Source organism: Ambystoma mexicanum, chromosome 6q (genome assembly GCF_040938575.1).
Source record: "Ambystoma mexicanum isolate Mex_15411 chromosome 6q, UKY_AmexF1_1, whole genome shotgun sequence".
In the NCBI taxonomy this organism is placed as follows: domain Eukaryota; kingdom Metazoa; phylum Chordata; class Amphibia; order Caudata; family Ambystomatidae; genus Ambystoma; species Ambystoma mexicanum.
The window spans coordinates 907,172,380-907,189,998 of NC_090937.1; the positions used below are offsets into that span (position 1 = coordinate 907,172,380).

The 17,619-nt window shown below is 47.8% G+C and overlaps 1 protein-coding gene across 2 annotated transcripts in view; it reads left to right on the plus strand.

Moving 5' to 3' along the window:
- The window catches only part of GALNT7 (polypeptide N-acetylgalactosaminyltransferase 7), an 800,303-nt gene that overhangs the window by 549,264 nt on the left and 233,420 nt on the right, over positions 1-17,619 (plus strand). For both annotated transcript variants that reach the window (XM_069631418.1, XM_069631417.1), the window contains exon 9: positions 13,858-14,076. In XM_069631418.1, the coding sequence (XP_069487519.1) occupies positions 13,858-14,076 (219 nt within the window). The remainder of the gene's footprint in view (positions 1-13,857; positions 14,077-17,619) is intronic.

Genomic DNA, 17,619 nt, shown 5'->3' on the forward strand with positions numbered 1-17,619 from the left:
ACCATCGGTCTTTTCGTCCCTTTAGAGGTTCATCTTCCAAGTTCAGGGGATACAGTCGTTCCTCCTATGGTCAAAAAGCACAAGGCGGCACGTACCAAGACAATAAATATCAGTCATCCAACAGATACGCCCATAGAGGCAGACGTGGCTCCGCCCAAGGGAAGTCGCGAGGCAAGCAGAACTGACGACCAATCTCCCCCCCCTTCGCCACGCCCCGGTGGGGGGAAGGGTGAGCCAGTTTTTCCAGCGCTGGCGGTCAATTACATCGGACAAATGGGTGTTACAGGTGATCCTAAAGGGTCACACCTTGGAATTTCTGGACCAACCTCCTTCCCTGCCTCCAACTCCCCGCAGAGTGCATATGCTAAGACAGGTCATGTCCAAAGTGAAAAAACTGCTCCAGAAGGCAGCTGTAGAACCAGTACCCTATTCTCAGAGAGGAAAAGGTTTCTACTCCTGATTCTTCCTCGTCAGAAAGAAAAACGGTCAATGGAGGCCCATCTTGGACCTGAGGGCTCTCAACAAGTTCATCAAGCGCATAACTTTCAAGATGGTAGCTCTACAAGGGGTGCTACCTTGGTTAAACAAGCACGACTTCTTGGCCACTTTAGACTTGGAGGATGCATACATTCCGATCCATCCAGCACACGGGCAGTTCCTCAGGTTCACAGTGGGAGGGCTCCACTTTCAATTTCAAGTGCTCCCGTTCGGACTAAAATCGGCGCCAAGAGTTTTCACGAAATGCCTGGCACCGGTAGCGGCAAGTCTCAGGAGAGCAGGTATGGACGTTTTTCCATACCTGGACGATTGGCTGATAAAGGCAAGTTCAGCTGCAAAGGCTCGTTCGGCAGTGTCGAGGACGGTCAACCTCCTAAAAGAGTTAGGTTTCTCCATCAACCAGACGAAGTCCTGCCTCGTTCCCAGCAAGGTAGCTCTCTTCCTGGGAGCCGAACTCGACACCAGCATTCCCAGGGTGAGACCATCCACAGAGAGAGTAGCAGCGATTCTACGCTCAACTTCCAACTTCCTACAGAAAGAGACAACATCCGTACGCTCTTACAAATCCCTATTGGGCATGATGTCTTCATGCATATTCCTCATACCGAACTGCAGGCTTCGCATGAGACCGGTTCAGGAAGCTCTGGACCACCAATGAAAACAAGCTTTCGGAGGCTGGGAAGACATTGTCCAGATTCCATCGACGTTGCACAAGGCCCTTCGATGGTGGAATGCTCCGAGGAATCTTCTGCAGGGAATGCCGTTTCAAGCACCGACATCGACCCTCCTGCTGCGGACGGACGCTTCCTTATCAGGCTGGGGCGCTCATCTTGCGGACCTCCAAACCAAGGGATCTTGGTCGGCACAAGAGTCCCAGCTCCACATCAACGTGTTGGAGCTCAGGGCCGTAAGGTTGGCGTTGAAAGCTTTCCTACCGGTTATAGCTGGTCAAGTTCTTACAGTCCAGACAGACAACACAACCTCCATGCACTATACAAACAAGCAGGGAGGCACGAGGTCTCAGATTCTGTCGCAAGAAGCCCAACAGCTATGGGCATGGGCCTTACGCTAGGGGATACAGATCAGGGCAGAGCATCTTCCAGGAGTGAACAATGTCCTAGCGGACAGACTAAGCAGAGAATACACAGCGTCACACTAGTGGGAGTTGGACGAAAGAGAAACCCAACGGATATTTGCCTTATGGGGCCATCCGCAGATCGACCTTTTTGCCACCAGGAACAACAAAAAATGCAAGAGTTTTGCTTCAAGATACCCGGAACACCAATCGCTGGGAGACGCGTTCTCAGTGGATTGGTCGGGGAAGTTCCTCTACGCCTTCCCACCCATTCCCCTCATGTCGAGGGTACTTCGCAGGGTAAAAGAACAGGATTGTTCCTTGATTCTTATTGCACCCGATTGGGCACGGCAAGTCTGGTACCCGACGCTGCGACATCTCTCCTGCAAAATCCCGATTCGTCTCAAGTCACATCAATATCTACTGACACAACAGAACCGCAAGGTCCTCCACCACGACCCGAGGAGCCTGTCTCTCAAAGCGTGGTTCCTGAGCAGCGTAAACTGATGCACCTAAAGTTACCATCAGAATGCTGGGATATCATCAGGGCCGCTAGAGCCCCGTCCACGCGACTCACCTACACCAGGAAGTGGACCAGGTTTTCCAAATGGTGCGAGACCTCTGCGATCGATCCCCTCACGGCCTCGGTTGATCAGATTCTGCCTTACTTGTTGCACCTGGCAAAATCAGGGCTCTCACTGTCCTCTATCAAGGTCCATCTGTCAGCCATAGCGGCCTACACAGTAACCGCGGAGACGCAAGCCTTACTCTCCTTACCAGCGATTAAGATCTTCCTGAAAGGACTGTTGCGTACGTATCCGCCTACATCTACACCAGTTCCGGACTGGAGCCTCAACACCGTCTTAACAGCTCTCATGCAACCTCCCTTCGAGCCTATACATAGATGCGATATGAAATTCTTGTCCTGGAAGACATCCTTCCTGGTAGCCATCACATCGGCCAGAAGGATCAGTGAGCTGCAAGCTTTGTCTTCGGAACCTCCGTTTACCTTGTTCCAGAAGGACCGCGTCATCTTAAGGCCTCACCCGAAGTTCCTCCCCAAGGTACTTTCGGAGATGTCGTTCACTGAGCGCATTATTTTACCAACCTTCTTCCAGAATCACGCTTCGGAAGCGGAAAGGACATTACACTCTCTAGACGTTTCTAGGGTGTTGAAGTTTTACTTGCAAAGAACCAAGGAGTTCCGCTCCTCAAACCGGCTATTCATTTCCTTCTCTGGCCGTACCAAGGGCCAACATATATCTAAACAAAGTCTGGCACGCTGGGTATCGTCCTGTATCACCCACTGCCATCTTTTGAAAGGCGACCCTTTAACTAGACCGCCGTCTGCGCACTCCACCAGAGGAAGGGCAGCGTCAACAGCATTCCACGCAAGGGTGGCCTTGAAAGACATATGCAGAGCTGCCACGTGGAGCACTCTGCATACTTTCGCAAAACACTACTGCCTGACTGAAGATACCAACAAAGAAACTGCAGTTGGACAGGCAGTGCTCCGCCATCTCTTTGTATAAGGTAGGACCAGCCTCCTTTCCCACCTTTCCCGAAGTATGTAACCGTTGTGTTGCTGCATGGTAAAGGTTTGATCAGAAATATGTTTTCTGTATTTATGCATATCTGTTTATAATGGTGGCATGTTTTAACTGCTTGGTATTCTATTCAAGCATCTGAATCTATGAAAGATCCAATGCTGGAGAAGTCTTAGTTACTTACCTGTAACTGTATTTCTCCAGCATTGGTATCTTTCATAGATTCACATGCGCCCGCCTGCCTCCCCTGAGAGGCTGCTCCTATGCTCGGCATCCATCATACTGTAATCTCTACGGTTCAAAATCTGAAGATGGCTGCCGGGGGCGGAGCTTAAGCCCTGCCACCTCATTGGCTGGGGCCATAAAGGACCAAAGTGAGGTGGAGGGACTACACAATGAAGTGGCTCATAGGCCATAATGGGCTATGTACATGCACTGCTAGGTGGCAGTGTATATATATATATATATATATATATATATATATATATATATATTTTAAAAAAAAATTATTATTTAATTTATCACCGAGGATTCCCAGTCTGACGACGGGGAATATTCAAGCATGTGAATCTATGAAAGATACCAATGCTGGAGAAATACAGTTACAGGTAAGTAACTAAGACTTACTCCAACACGACTCAATAATGAGGACTCAGTAAGTTGGCAAAGGGAAGTCTGTTTAATGACAAGTACATCAAACAGAGAAACAAATGAAAATCAGCAGCATTGCGATCACCTATCTTGCTCCGACTTCCTCGAACTTCAGTCGAACAGTCATTGTTATAGGCAAAATGCCCTTCCCTCTACTTCACACGTGATTGACGTCACTACAAGTACGACGTCTTATTGGTTCTACTATCTATAGGGCTCCAGATAACTTGGTCCATTGTGATTGGGCAGGTTACACCCCTGGACATAAAACCTTGTTTTAATTAGCGGCATGCAGAATGGACACCCATGTGCCTGGTGTCCCAAGTTTCACCCTGCCTCTCTTCCATCAATCAATGTTTTAGGGCGATGTGTCAGTTAGTTGGCTAAGGATGGCCTCGAAACTGTAGTCTCTTACCGGGAAAAGTTATGGCATCCTCGGGTCCTGGATGCAATCAGGCGGTGGTACTTCTTCGCGCCTGGCTGGTCACGTGTTAGTTCACCATGAATCTGCTTCAGTTTCCAGCTTTTAGTGCATTTAATTCTGTTTCAGCCTCGCCACCTCCATGGGCCCCCATATCTTGACCTTCATGAGGCAGGCTGGTATGCTCTGAAGTTTGAGTCTTGTTAGCTGACGCTCTCCTCCCTTTCTCTGGTTGACCTCAATTTCCTAGGCATGAGCCGCTCTTTGTTGAGTTTTGATTCCGCTCCTTCTCCTGCCTTTGGCTGGGTTACGAAACTTGGCCGGTCAGGCCTCTGGCAGCCTGGGTACATTTCTGCTTTTACAAAATGGAGTCGCACTTGTATAATGTGCCTTCTTGAGGTAGATATATGGTTGGCGCTTGCCGCTCTATCTTCTACTAAGCATTGCAAGCAGTATCGATTTCTTAGCATCTTGCGTTTCAAGCCTATTTACACACGTTTAGCAGGTCGGTTGCTTCCATCTTGTCTCGTAGCAACATTTCCTGACGTTTTAACATCGTCTCTTCTCTGTGTCCATTATATTTATTTTCGTAGTTACTCGCACTGGCGTGTTATCGTCGATATCTGCTTTTGTTCATTCACAAGTCTGTTCAAGCCCTTGAGTCATTTCCTCTGGCCTTCCATTAGGGCTCTTTGGGTCTCTTCATGGACCGTCTGTATGTACTCTTCGTTTCGTATCAGCGGTTGGTACGGCTGTCTGATAGGGTACCATGCTGCCCATGGTTGTCTGGTTATGGGTGCTTCAACAGGTATGGATCTTCTGATGTATACTGGGCAGTCCCAGTGCAGCTCCTTGTTGGTTCATTTGCTCTTCATATGCCACATACCTTGGCGAGTACGCTCCTGGTACCTCGAAATGAGGGGAAGGGGTGCAGGCCATGTCTGGGACCTCCTCTACACAGAGATGGAGCAGCAACCCTACCGAAGAGAAGCGCGCACCGGTGCCGGGCTTGGGCAGCGCCTCCGAGCCACCTCAAGTGGGGAAGAGCCAAGCGGGACCCGCACGGACCACCTGTGCCGGGAAGCAGCACGCACCGGGATGCTCAACACGGTGCCCCAAGCCCCGGACTGCACCAACACCGAGGCTTGCAAAAAGCCCCCCCTGGAGCCCGCCCGCGGCACACGCCCAATGCAGGGAGCGAGGAACACGGAGCGTGACACATAGCACCCGGAGAGGGCATACAGCACCAGGCCCTCAGAGTGGCCTGCAGACACAACACGGCCTGCAGTACTGTAGCAAGCTGTGCTCTGAAACGAAGAAGGCACACAGGAGGTCAGCTCCCAGGCCGGTAGCGCTCCCGTAGGGACACAGGGAGGGCACTGGAGGCAAGTCCCAACATTCCGCCACATAGACGGACACTCGATCCCATAAGCGGACCGCCCTGTGGGACAGAAGCCTGCATGAGAGCAAAGTGCTTATAAGGCACAGCAACGCAGGTATTTTGGCCACGGGAAACCGCGGCCGCACTGTAGCCCACTTGGACCAAGAAGCAAGGGAGACACATGTGCCATGCACGACTGTGCACAAGCCACAACTGGGCAGAATTGGAAACCAGGTGAGGGGCTGGTTGATGCACCTGTGGATTGACTATCAAACTGACAATCAAGGGACCCAAAAGACATAGGTCCACCTCGGAAGGCAGGTGAAGAGGAAGCCCCGCCGAAACAACGCAGCACACCGGCTGCACCGTACCAAGACATCCCCAGTGGAACCCCACCAGACAAGCCACCAGCCAAGCACAGGGAGGCGGCGCAGCAATGCGCAAACAAGCTGAGGTGCCCATTGTGGAGGGTACAATTTAGTCGGACTGATCCAGGCAGCAACATAGGGAACGAGCCCAAAATAGACCCTTATCCAGGGAGTGATATTTGGACCCAGAGCACCTGTATGCGACAGTGGACAGCCCCCACACATTGAGCCAAGCGTCCGACAGAAGCAGAAAGCCGCAATACTGCGAGCCCGGGTCTTACTCACCCGGAAACAGCAAACGGAATGGCATCCAAGCAGTCTAAGACTAGAGGAAAACGGTCCAGTCACAAAAACCCTGCAATCATCGGAGGGAGCCAGGAGCAAAGACAGAAGCGCTCAGGGGGACGCCTCCCCAGCTCGGGGGGACCAGCAGATCCTAGAAGCCATTGCTGACTTAAAAGAGCATGGGAAACGAAACTGGTGGCCGCCATGACCACCCTAAAAGTGGCGCTGGAATCCAAAATTGACGCTGTGCAAATAGACCTGAACCCTCCTGAGACAGTAAGAGCAATAGCGGAGAGCACAGGCGAATTGGAAAAAGAAGTTAAGACCAACACAGCAGCCTGTGCGTCGCACACCTCAGAGATCCACGCCCTACGTCAATAGGTCGGCAATTTGGAAAACAGAGCAGAGGAAGCCGAAGGACAGGCACGCAGAAATAATATACGTGTCGTGGGGCTCCCGGAGGGAGAAGAGGGCTCAAACCCCATGGAGTATATTGAATCCATGTTGGTGCAAGAAATAGAAGGGGGAACACTAACCCTGGGATTTGCAGTGGAAAGAGCGGACAGGGCCCTTTCAAGGAGGCCCCCCCAACCTCAGAGCTCCCCCGAGACCGCTCATAGGCAAAATATTAAATTACTGCGACAGGGAAAGGATCCGGGAATACTTTAAAAAAAGGAGGCACAATCCAAAGGTCATCCGCATCAATCACTACATACCCGGAATATACATTCCAGGTGCAACGACGCCGACTCAACTTTGGAACAGTAAAGAGGGGGCTGCACGTGACGGATCACAGATACATGTTAATGTACCCGGCGAGGCTGAAGGTGTTCCACAGGAACAGAACATTATTTTTTGACACCCCAGAGGAGGCAACGGAGTGGCTGGACGCACAAAATTGTCCGGAGGGGAAGAGCGACCAGAAGCAGAGCGGCACGAAGAAATGACACAGTCTTCAGTGGCCGAGGTGCTGTATAACCTGTGAAGGAGGGACTTGAATATAGCCTTGTTATGCAAAGGTGGGTGGGTAAAATGCGGCATATAACGGAGAAACAAAGCACCCGAACTCACACCCCATTAGATAGGTTAGTTGAGTTACCAGTAGTGCGGTAACCCCCTGCTGGGTTCCTAGAGCAGGACCAAATGCGGGATCGCCTGAGATCCAGGGATGGAGCTGGGCAACAGTTGGGGTTGGAACAGGAGGGGGGAGGGGGCAGTTGGGGGGTTTGCAGTGGTAGTTGTGAGGAAACCTGCTTGCCCCTACGCGCTTCTGTGCATGACCCACGCCAAGTATTCTCAGGGTGAAGAACATGGAAGCAGGAAGGGAGGATGGAACATAATGGATAATGGGTGGCCTTAAAATAGTTACCTGGAACGTCAGGGGAATCAACAACTACCTGAAGAGAAATAAGATAATGATGTACTTGAGAAGGCAAAAGGTAGACATAGCCTTACTTCAAGAAATCCACCTCACTAAGGAGAAACAAGAGGTAGTTAAGAAAAAGTGGAGAGGGACCACTATAGGAGCAACGTATTCGGCATATGCCAGGGGGGTGATTATTTGGGTAGCACCACATGTGCCTTTCCAGATACTACAGACCATGGTGGAGCCGGATGGGAGGATGGCGGTGATCCGGGGGCTGCTAGAGAACAGAGAACTAAGCATTATAAATACATATGCCCCAACCAAGACACAGTGGCCTATTATAAGACGCTATATAGCAAGATCAGCCCCCACATGGGAGGTGCGATCACATGGGGGGGGGGGGCTTCAACTGTACGCTAGACCCCAAAATGGACAGATCAGACACGAAACTAGATAGGCCCACCCCGGCAGCAAAAACGTTACAGGCCCTGCTAAGGGACTTCGGGCAGGAAGACATCTGGAGGCGACAGCACCCAAACGATAGGCACTACTCACATTACGCGGCCAACAAAATCTGTACACGAGATTGGATTACATGTTTGCCACCCTGGAAATAGCTGGGGAAGTGGTGGGTTCCGAATATAAAGCGAGAATATTGTCGGACCATTCCCCCCTGGTTTTGGTGTGGCGACACCAGCCCCCCCCCCCCCGGGCCAGGATCCCAACATGGAGGCTGAGGGCCGAGGCACTGAAGGACACTACATTTCGAGAGGACCTACGGGAGGAGATAACTGGGTACTTCGAGAATAATACTGGAAGCATGGAGTCAGCGGGAACTCTGTGGGAGGCGTTTATGGTGGTAATAAGGGGGGGCGGCCATAACCAAATCTAGAGGGCTCCAAGGGGGCATAGAGAGAGAACTGCAGGAGACAGAAAAGAAACTAGAAGCAAAAATGAAAAGAAAAGGCACCTCACAGGAAGATGCCAAACGCGTGAGCCAACTACAACAGGCTTGTGGCGGGCTCTGGGATAGGTTATGCAACCTGAATTATAAAAAATACATTAAGAGGCAACATGCAGGGGGGGGGCAAACCAGGAAGGCTGCTGGTATGGCTATACAAGAACGAAACACCACGATCAGCAATTAGAGGGATAACGGGAGAAGCGGGACAAGTTTGTAACACCCAGGAGACGGTGAACGAGAGATTCCTCAGATTTTATGAACATCTCTATGCAGATGCAGGAGAGACAGAAGAGCAAGAAATTCTGGAGACGCTAGAGAACATAGGATTACCCAAATTAAATGTGGAAGACAGGGAGAACCTAGAAGCCCCAGTCACAATAGAGGAATTAGAAACAGTAGTAATGCATTTCCCCACGAGCAAGGCCCCAGGCACAGATGGGCTCCCCAGCAAATTAAAGCGTACAGACAAGAAGTACTCCCCCCGCTACTGGCAATGCTAAACGAGGCCTTTGAGAAAGGGAGACTGCCGAAATCCTTGAGAGAGGCGGTAATCATCCCACTCCTTAAACCCGACAAGCCTAGCACAGACTGTGGATCGTACAGACCATTATCTATGTTAAACGAAGACAGTAAGATCCTCACATCTGATTTTAAAAATCTTTAAAAAAATAAACCAACAGTGTCCTATCTGTAGATTTATGTATTTAAGACTGTATTTAGACTTAAGCGGGTAATAAATAAACTCATACACCCTGATCAAACCGGATATGTCCCAGGTAGAAGTATATCCGACAACCGCAGGAGGCTCCACCACATCATAGCAAGCATACTACTTATTTTGGGTGCTGTACAGAGGCTGGCAGAGGACACTGGACTCTGCTGCATGGCACCGCGGGTCCGACACAGGAGCCCAAGTCAGGGCGTTGAAGTATGGTATCTGTCCTGAGCGGTTCCAGCCATGCCAGTGGGCGATTACTCTGAAACCTATCGCAGCAGCTGTCCCTGAGTGCCCTCGCCATCCTCGCACAGGACCCCCTGGAAGATGAAGGACTCCGGTAGCAGCCCCTCCAGGCACCAGACTTTGACTAAGACAGAGCAAGCCATCTATTCGGCCACTCCAGTGTAATAGACCAATCCTGTCTATCCACTTCACAATCAGAAGACACAACAGTGTTGTCTGTCTGGCCATACCTGCCCTGGGAACCTGCCTCACAAGCGAGATTCATGACAAGGTTTTAGTGGAGCCACCTATTTGCCCTGATGAAGGCGGTTCATGTAGAGTACTACCTATCCGGCTGATTTATTTGGAGCTGGATACCCTCTCCGCCGAAACGTATACCATATGCAAGGGGGACATTGGCACCAATAAGTACTTCTTCCTTGGGGTTTATGAACTATCTATTGTCAGGCCTACACCTTGCACCAAGACTTCGACTACGGTCCCCCCGTCACGTTGGCACCTGTAATACAAGATGCTTTAGGCACTTGCAATCTGAGATGCTTCATTGAGGCACCTATAATACAAGATACTTTAGGCACTTGCAATCTGAGATGCTTCATTGAAGGCACCTTGGCATCTGTAATACAAGATGCTTTAGGCACTTGCAATCTGAGATGCTTAATTTAGGCACCTATAATACAAGATGCTTTAGGCACTTGCAATCTGAGATGTTTCATTGAAGGCACCTTTAATATAATACAGCATAGTCCTTTGATCTCACTAATTACTTACGCTATGCTACATGATCAAGTATTTCAAACTGTTTTATGTACCAAAGCAAAAACTGTGATTTTTTGATTTCTTTATTTATGTTAAGACCATTTGGATTTGGTTCATATGTAAACTGTCTACAAATGTTTTTTTGTTCATGTTTGAATGTTTTCCATTTTAATACAAACCACTTTTATTCACAACCTTTATTGTATGTGATTTTTCTTGTTCAACCCTCTTTTTCTTTCTGGACAAACGTATGGGGCAGTAACTTAGAGACTTTACCCATTAGTACCAACAATACCAGGGTTCCCATTCCTAAAATAGAGTTGTTTCATTCACTGACAATTAGTGGGAACAGGCCTGGTCAGTAGCATTACTAACTCTTCTGGTCTTTATTCCACCACATCATAGAGCAGACAGAGGGCGACCCAAACGAAATAGCAGTAGCATCGTTAGATGCAGTTAAAGCCTTCGGCAGGGTTGCCCATGGTCCCCGATGCTGTATATCCTTGCATCGCTAGCAAATCTACCTGAGACAGCAATACGGAGAAATAGGGGTCCGCACTAAAGGAGGACCGCATTTGATATCATTGTATGCGGATGATATGCTGCTATAGCTACGATACCCAGAAGAAAACCTGCAATACATCCTGGAAGTGATGGATCACTATGCGATCCTCTCGGGAATAGCGGTGAACCCCAAAAATCGTGCATGTTCCCCCTAAGCAGGTATAGAGGAATCCCACAAAAATACTTAGCCACCTTGCAGATAGCCTGGCCCACCAGAACATTTAGATACCTGGGAATCAACATATATCACACGGGTGCAGACGAGCACAAGCATAATACAGAAAGCGCAGTGGAAGGTATCAAGATCAGCATGGGGTTATGGGCAAAGCTCCCCCTGGCCATGGTAGGAAGGGCGGCCTTGCTCAAGATGGTGGTCCTGCCTAGGCTACTACAATTGTTTGTAAATATCCCACATATGGTGCCCAAGCGCTTTTTCACTAAACTCCAGAGCCTATGTAGAGGTTTCCTGTGGCACAACTCTAGAAACAGGGTCGCCCTATGGAAATTACAGAATACGTACGACAGAGGGGGGATAAACTTGCTGAACTTCGAGATGTACCACCTGGCAGCGCAGTTGCAATATGTCGCTAGGTGGCTATCAGAAGACGAGACAGCAGAATCTAGGTTGCTGAGGGAAGAAAGCAAGCCATATTTCCTAAAGGAACTAATGTGGCTACCCAAATCTGAGATACACGGGAGACCGAGACTGCTGACACTGGGCTGGAAGATCTGGCACAAAGCATGCCGAGCCATGGGAAACTCGGCCCCATGCTCCCCACAGGTGCCACTAGTGGCGCTATGCGGGATAAATGAGCAACTAAGGAAAGGAATCCATAAATACTGGGAGCCGGTGGGCCTAGCGACCCTAGGTGATGTCTGGCAAGAAGGGGATGCACTGGACTTCCAAACGCTAGTGAATGAAACCGGGATACGCGTGGGGCAACATATTACATATAATAGAATAGTCAAACAGGTGAAGGAAACGCGGTCCGAGATAACTCTAGCAGAGCAACCGGGCACAGCCATAGAAACAATGTATGACATCTTGGAGGGTAGGCATGAAATATCCCGGATTTATGAACTGGTGATGTCTAGAGTGGGAAAGGAGCTGCACCAACTGAGACGAGACTGGGAGGAGGAAGCAGGAGAAACCATGTAGGACGGGCAATGGGAAAGAGCTCAGAGATATCATAAGAAGGTGTCCAGGAATGCGAGGCTGCAACAGATCCAGCTATATGTCACCCACAGAGCATATATGGCCCCCCGAATGATCGCCAAATTAGGGAATACAGTAGCACAAAAATGTCCCAAGTGTGGAGAAGTAGAGGCAGGGATGATCCATATGTTCTGGGCGTGCCCGGAGGTTGGGAAATTCTGGGAGGAAATCAGGCTAAGGTTATCTGAAAAAGGGATTAAATTAGAGGTGGAATCCGTGTGGGCATGCATGCTGGGGGCGTTCACCAGACCACGGAACCTGAAACACGTATGTAAACTTAAGGATCCAGCCTACATTCTGGCCAAAAGGAGAATTGCCATGGGCTGGAAATCCACCCATAGACCTAGACTAGAGGTATGGTGGAATGATCTCTTAAAATGGGCAGACGCCTAGACGGTGGTATGGTATGAGGCAGCCAATAGAGGGGAGGATGAGGGAATGGGACCTCTGATAGCATGGAGGCAAATGGTGGCCGCATTGCCCGGGTCTGCCCATGTCAACTCCAGTGATGATGATATGCCAGAGAACGACGAAAGAAATCAACCTCAGGAGGAGGGAGCCAGAGGAACAGCGGGGGGAGCTTGAGTTTAAGGGTGGGGTGGGGTGGGGTGGGGTGGGGTGGGGGCAAGACATTGAAAAGAAACATGCAATGTATGCTAACAAACCTGTGACGAAAATGTTGGGTGTGATGTTTATGTTTTGTTTGTTGTAAAAACCAATAAAAATTATTTAAAAAAAAAACTATGGTAGCACCTGCCTCTTTCCAGATATTTTTACTCAGCTGTTAAATGTACAGAGCAACCAACTGGGGTCCTGCCTATGCTTTTTGCAGACACTATTCTCTGGGCATCATTCCCTGAGGTGTAAGGCGGTTTGTCTTAGAATTCTACAGAAAATTGGTCCTTGATTGACAATAGATGCTCCTGTGGTTTCTTTATTGCTTTGTGTGATTGCTTTGTATGTTTGCCCTGTGCTAGGAAAGGTGACGGGCGGATGTACTAGCAATGGTAAGTAATTCACCTGCTATAGTGAAGTGTGTGCTCCTAATTCTAAACCTGCAACCATTCAAAACGACCCAGTCTTTTATCTCCCACCCGCCTTGTCATTTGGGATAACATACGACTGGTCATTAAGGAACCTGTGGTATGTGCATTCATCTTTATCATTTTTAGTTTGGGCTATTAGGTGTCGCTTAGAGTACAGCTACGGTGAAATGGCATATGAGGAGGGACACACAGCTTGAGGTGTTGTTTGGTTTTTTGCCCACCCATTCACTGCCTATGGCCATACCAATCCCTATGACCATTCTCACCCATGTCCTGTCTCTACCCACCCAAAACACTGCTTCATGGGAACTCTTTGAGCTCGCTTTATTCAAGCCTTACCATCAAATTGTGCACTCGAAGTGCCTGCCAGTGTTTTTTCAAAACAGTCTTCAGAGAGTTAATGACTTAATTGGAGTTGCACCATTTTGCCACTGCTACCATCCGTGGTCAGTTAATACCACTATGGCGGTGCCAGGGAAGTGCCTTTCCCATGCCTATACAATACCCAAACAGTTGGCTTTGCCAAAGTTTGTTTTTATGGTATGGCTTCAGTTCATGTGCTAGCCACCAATGGCAGTGTTTCTAAATGCTGTAAAATGAGACATTTTAGGAATAAGGAGTGCAGATGCTAATACCACAAATTAGTATTTATAAATGTTTTTGCTGTATTATCTTATGAAATCTCATGTGTCGCTCTAATTGATCTGAATTTGTACGTTAATGTTTTACTGAATACACTTAATTTGTTTCGACAGAACTATGTCCGTGTTGTGGAAGTTTGGTGGGATGAATACAGAGATTACTTCTATGCGAGCCGTCCAGAGACCAAAGCATTGGCTTACGGAGACATAGATGAACTGAAAAAGTTCAGACAGGATCACAATTGCAAAAGCTTTAAGTGGTTCATGGAAGAAATAGCTTATGATATACCCCAGCACTACCCTTTGCCTCCCAAAAATTTGGAATGGGGAGAGGTATGTAAAGTCTTTTTAAAGGATGTATTTTAATTCATTATGTATGTTGTGAGAAAACATGTATTCACTAATTGTATTAGACATCAGAAATAGAAAAAGAGCAGGGGTAAAGCATCACCAAGTAAATATACAGAACAAACGCATATTAAAATATAATATGATGGTATATGATATGCAAACAAGCAGAATCATTAAGTCTTCTGATTTACCAGCCTTCTCTAAAAGAGCAAACCACAGGTTAATTTCTGCCTGAACTATAGCACCACTTTTACATCCCTGTTCAATTCTTCTTGAGTGTAGGTAGATTTAAAAAGCAAAGCATCATAGTTGTAGGCTTTTTCTCGTATTTTTACAGGCAGCCAACTTAAATTGTAGGGCAACTCTCTTTCAAAGGTGCAGATATTTTTATTAATTGCTAATAGTGTTGTGGGAATCATTTATTGAACGATTGTGGCCTAAATGTAGACCGCATTCTCCTGTGAGCAAGCAATGCAAAATCTATACAATGCAATGATTAAAATAAGGCAAGACATAGGACACATTGTTTTCCCTCTATGCAGTGGTAAATAAGAGCTAAAAATAAGGCTGAGTCTACACTGACTTCTACCTCCAGGTACAAGAAAGCATGGTATATCTAGCCCATGATCGCTGTACTGATCAATGGGCTTGGCATTTGAAATGGGCTGCCAAAGGTGTTGAGTCCATAGGAGAGTCTGTAGGATTTGGAGATGGCAGATGTCAGAAGTAAGTGTATGAAGAGTATGATCGATCAGACTGCCAACTGATTTTGTGGGTTCCAGATAGCTGAGGGTGGCTATGAGATGTTTGGATGTTTCTGACCATCTGATAAACCCCCTTTATATGACAGAACTACAGCCTAACATGCTTAACTCTGTTGTAATGCTCTGCTTTCAACTGTGCACATACTCCTACAATTTGACTTGTCGACCCCAAATCTTTAACCCAGCCATTGGTAGTTGTCCTCTACCACTAACAATAAATCAGCTCCAAGGGCAGTTAGTAAAACATCTTCCATCATGTCAGCAAATCACACATTATTTGCAAAAACTGAATACTGTGGGTATCTGAGATGACAAATAGGTGGTGTATGCAATAACACATTGGTGGTGTGACATGACAACACAAGGAGAATGCTATGGACAGCGACTTCCGTTTCTTTATATTACAAATTAGAAACTCTTTAGTCCTAGCTGCATTACATGACTTTTGGTATTAGGATTATAACTTAGCATTTGCTTCTTGTCTTAAGGAATTTCCAGCTAGCTACTCCAAATTAAATACTGTGGCCTCTACAATGATCTCTTCGGTGTCACCCAGCTATTATGACGATGCTGTGTATATCACTTCCATTGCAAAAAAAAGCAAGGTGCAGTGTCAAATTGACAAAAATGTCAATAGTTGATATCTTCTTGTACCCCCACAAATACCAAGCACCTCTAAACAGTATCTCCCTGAGCACCCCTCGCACATTTCATTTGTTAATCCGTGTTCGTTGCACAGTAACAAGTGTACTCTCATGCAGAATACCATCCATGCAACCCAACAAAAAGGTTCAAAACACTCTAGGGCTGACTAGACCAACATAGCTTCCCAAACTCCTGATGGTCCTTCTCCCAAACCATTGCATCCAGTTCCACTCCCATCAACATCCCAGCCGCCAGGATTTAATTCCCTTTCTCACCTTAATGTCAGGCAAATCTCAAGGATGTTACGGAGAGACTTAGTTCATTAAAGACTCTGCAGAATCCTCACATGGAATCTAATATACATAACAAGTAGATCACATAGCCAAAGCTCTTGCCAAATTGGTATAAAGGAGAGCACTCTTCTGCATCCACGCAGGGCTATGAAGCTCTTAGCCAGGACCAATGGCAGGTCAGAAAAGTCTTGTTGTGGGCATTGATACAGTTGACTCCGAGGACAACAGGGTCATTTCCAGAGTCATCTGAACCTCCACAGCAAGCATCCCCTGGATATCTCGTCACTTTCCCACAAAATTGATAAACTAGTGGCATTGCCATATTAAATGGTAGGAAGCAGCTATGTGCGGTGCAACAATTAATACATCTAGGGTAAAAAGTGGAGGATAGCCATTAATATGACTAGGGATGAGGTAAGGGTGAGTCAACACCATATAGTATATCATTTGGAAGCATTTGTTGAAAGATACTTCTCATGTGCTGACATGCTCGCTGCTACTCCTCATCCAACAACTGAGGTGTAGATGAATGATGCATCAGCATCAGGTGTTCACCTAACAGGAGTTATTTCTATTCTTCTTTGGTTAGTAAGTGCTTCCATAATAGGTGAGCAATTGTTGCAATAATTCCACGACAGAAAACCATCTCTCTATGCTTTCAAAATCTTCATTGGACGTGCTCAGAAAAGAGCGAGAAAAATGTGGGAGGAGCTACTTAATGGTTTGGTGCCTTGAGAGCCATTCAAGGGATAAAAAGGCGAGCACTTCTTCCACAATGCCCATACCAGGAACAGCCTCAGACGAGAACAGTGATGCTAACCCACTGGCTGAACATTACAGTTTTGAAGTTCAGATGTATTGGAACCTCACAGAAATACAGCTTCAAGGTTGGCACCTGCATTTTATATGTTTATAAGTGCTTCCCTTTTGAGGTTGAAGTTTTGTGAAATAAACAACAACTTTGGAAGTGTATGTTGCAATATTTAGGGAGGGATTGCATTTGAGGGTCAGGTGTTCACCCAACAGGAGTTCCTTCTATTTTACTTTGGTTAGTAAGTTCTTACATGTTGGGTCGCAATTGTTGTGCGGCTCTGGCCTCTCACTCCTCTGCTAAAACCCGGAGCATCCTGTCCGCTGTCTCCTCTTCCTCTGCCTCTTCCTCTCTCGGTCCCCCTTTGGCCATCTCTTCCTCTCCTCCTCCTTTCTCTCTGACAACACCCGATAAGGTTTCTAGAAAAGTCCGATTTATGAAAGTGTCGTCCAAACACGTGCTCCCTTGCTCCTCCAGAACCATCAAGGACCATATTGACACCCTCGCTTCAGCCTTGGCCGATATCTGTAATCATTCTTTCGCCACTGGAACTTTCCCCTCTACTCTTAAACACTCTCTTGTGCACCCCCTCTTCAAGAAGCTGTCTGTCTATCCTACCTGCCCAGCAAATTATCGCCCAATCCTCATCACCCCTTTCCTGACCAAACTCTTAGAAAAGCTGGCCATCTCCCAGCTTACTCTCCACACTGAATCTGTTGGTTGTCTCCATGACCATCAGTCTGGCATCAGAGCTGTCAGGGGCACGGAAACTGCTCTCCTGAACACCCATGAAGTTCTGCTTTCTAACCTTGATTCCAGCATTCCTTCTGTCCTCATCCTACTTGATCTTTCCTCTGCTTTCGACATGGTCAACCACGCCATCCTGATCAATCAACTCCGCAAGAACCTGGGCATCAGAGATCAGGCCCTGGAGTGGCTGACCTCCTTCCTCTTGGACCGCCCTGCCAGGTCCAACTTGGTCCCTTTCTCGCTGCCACCTCTCTCTCTACCT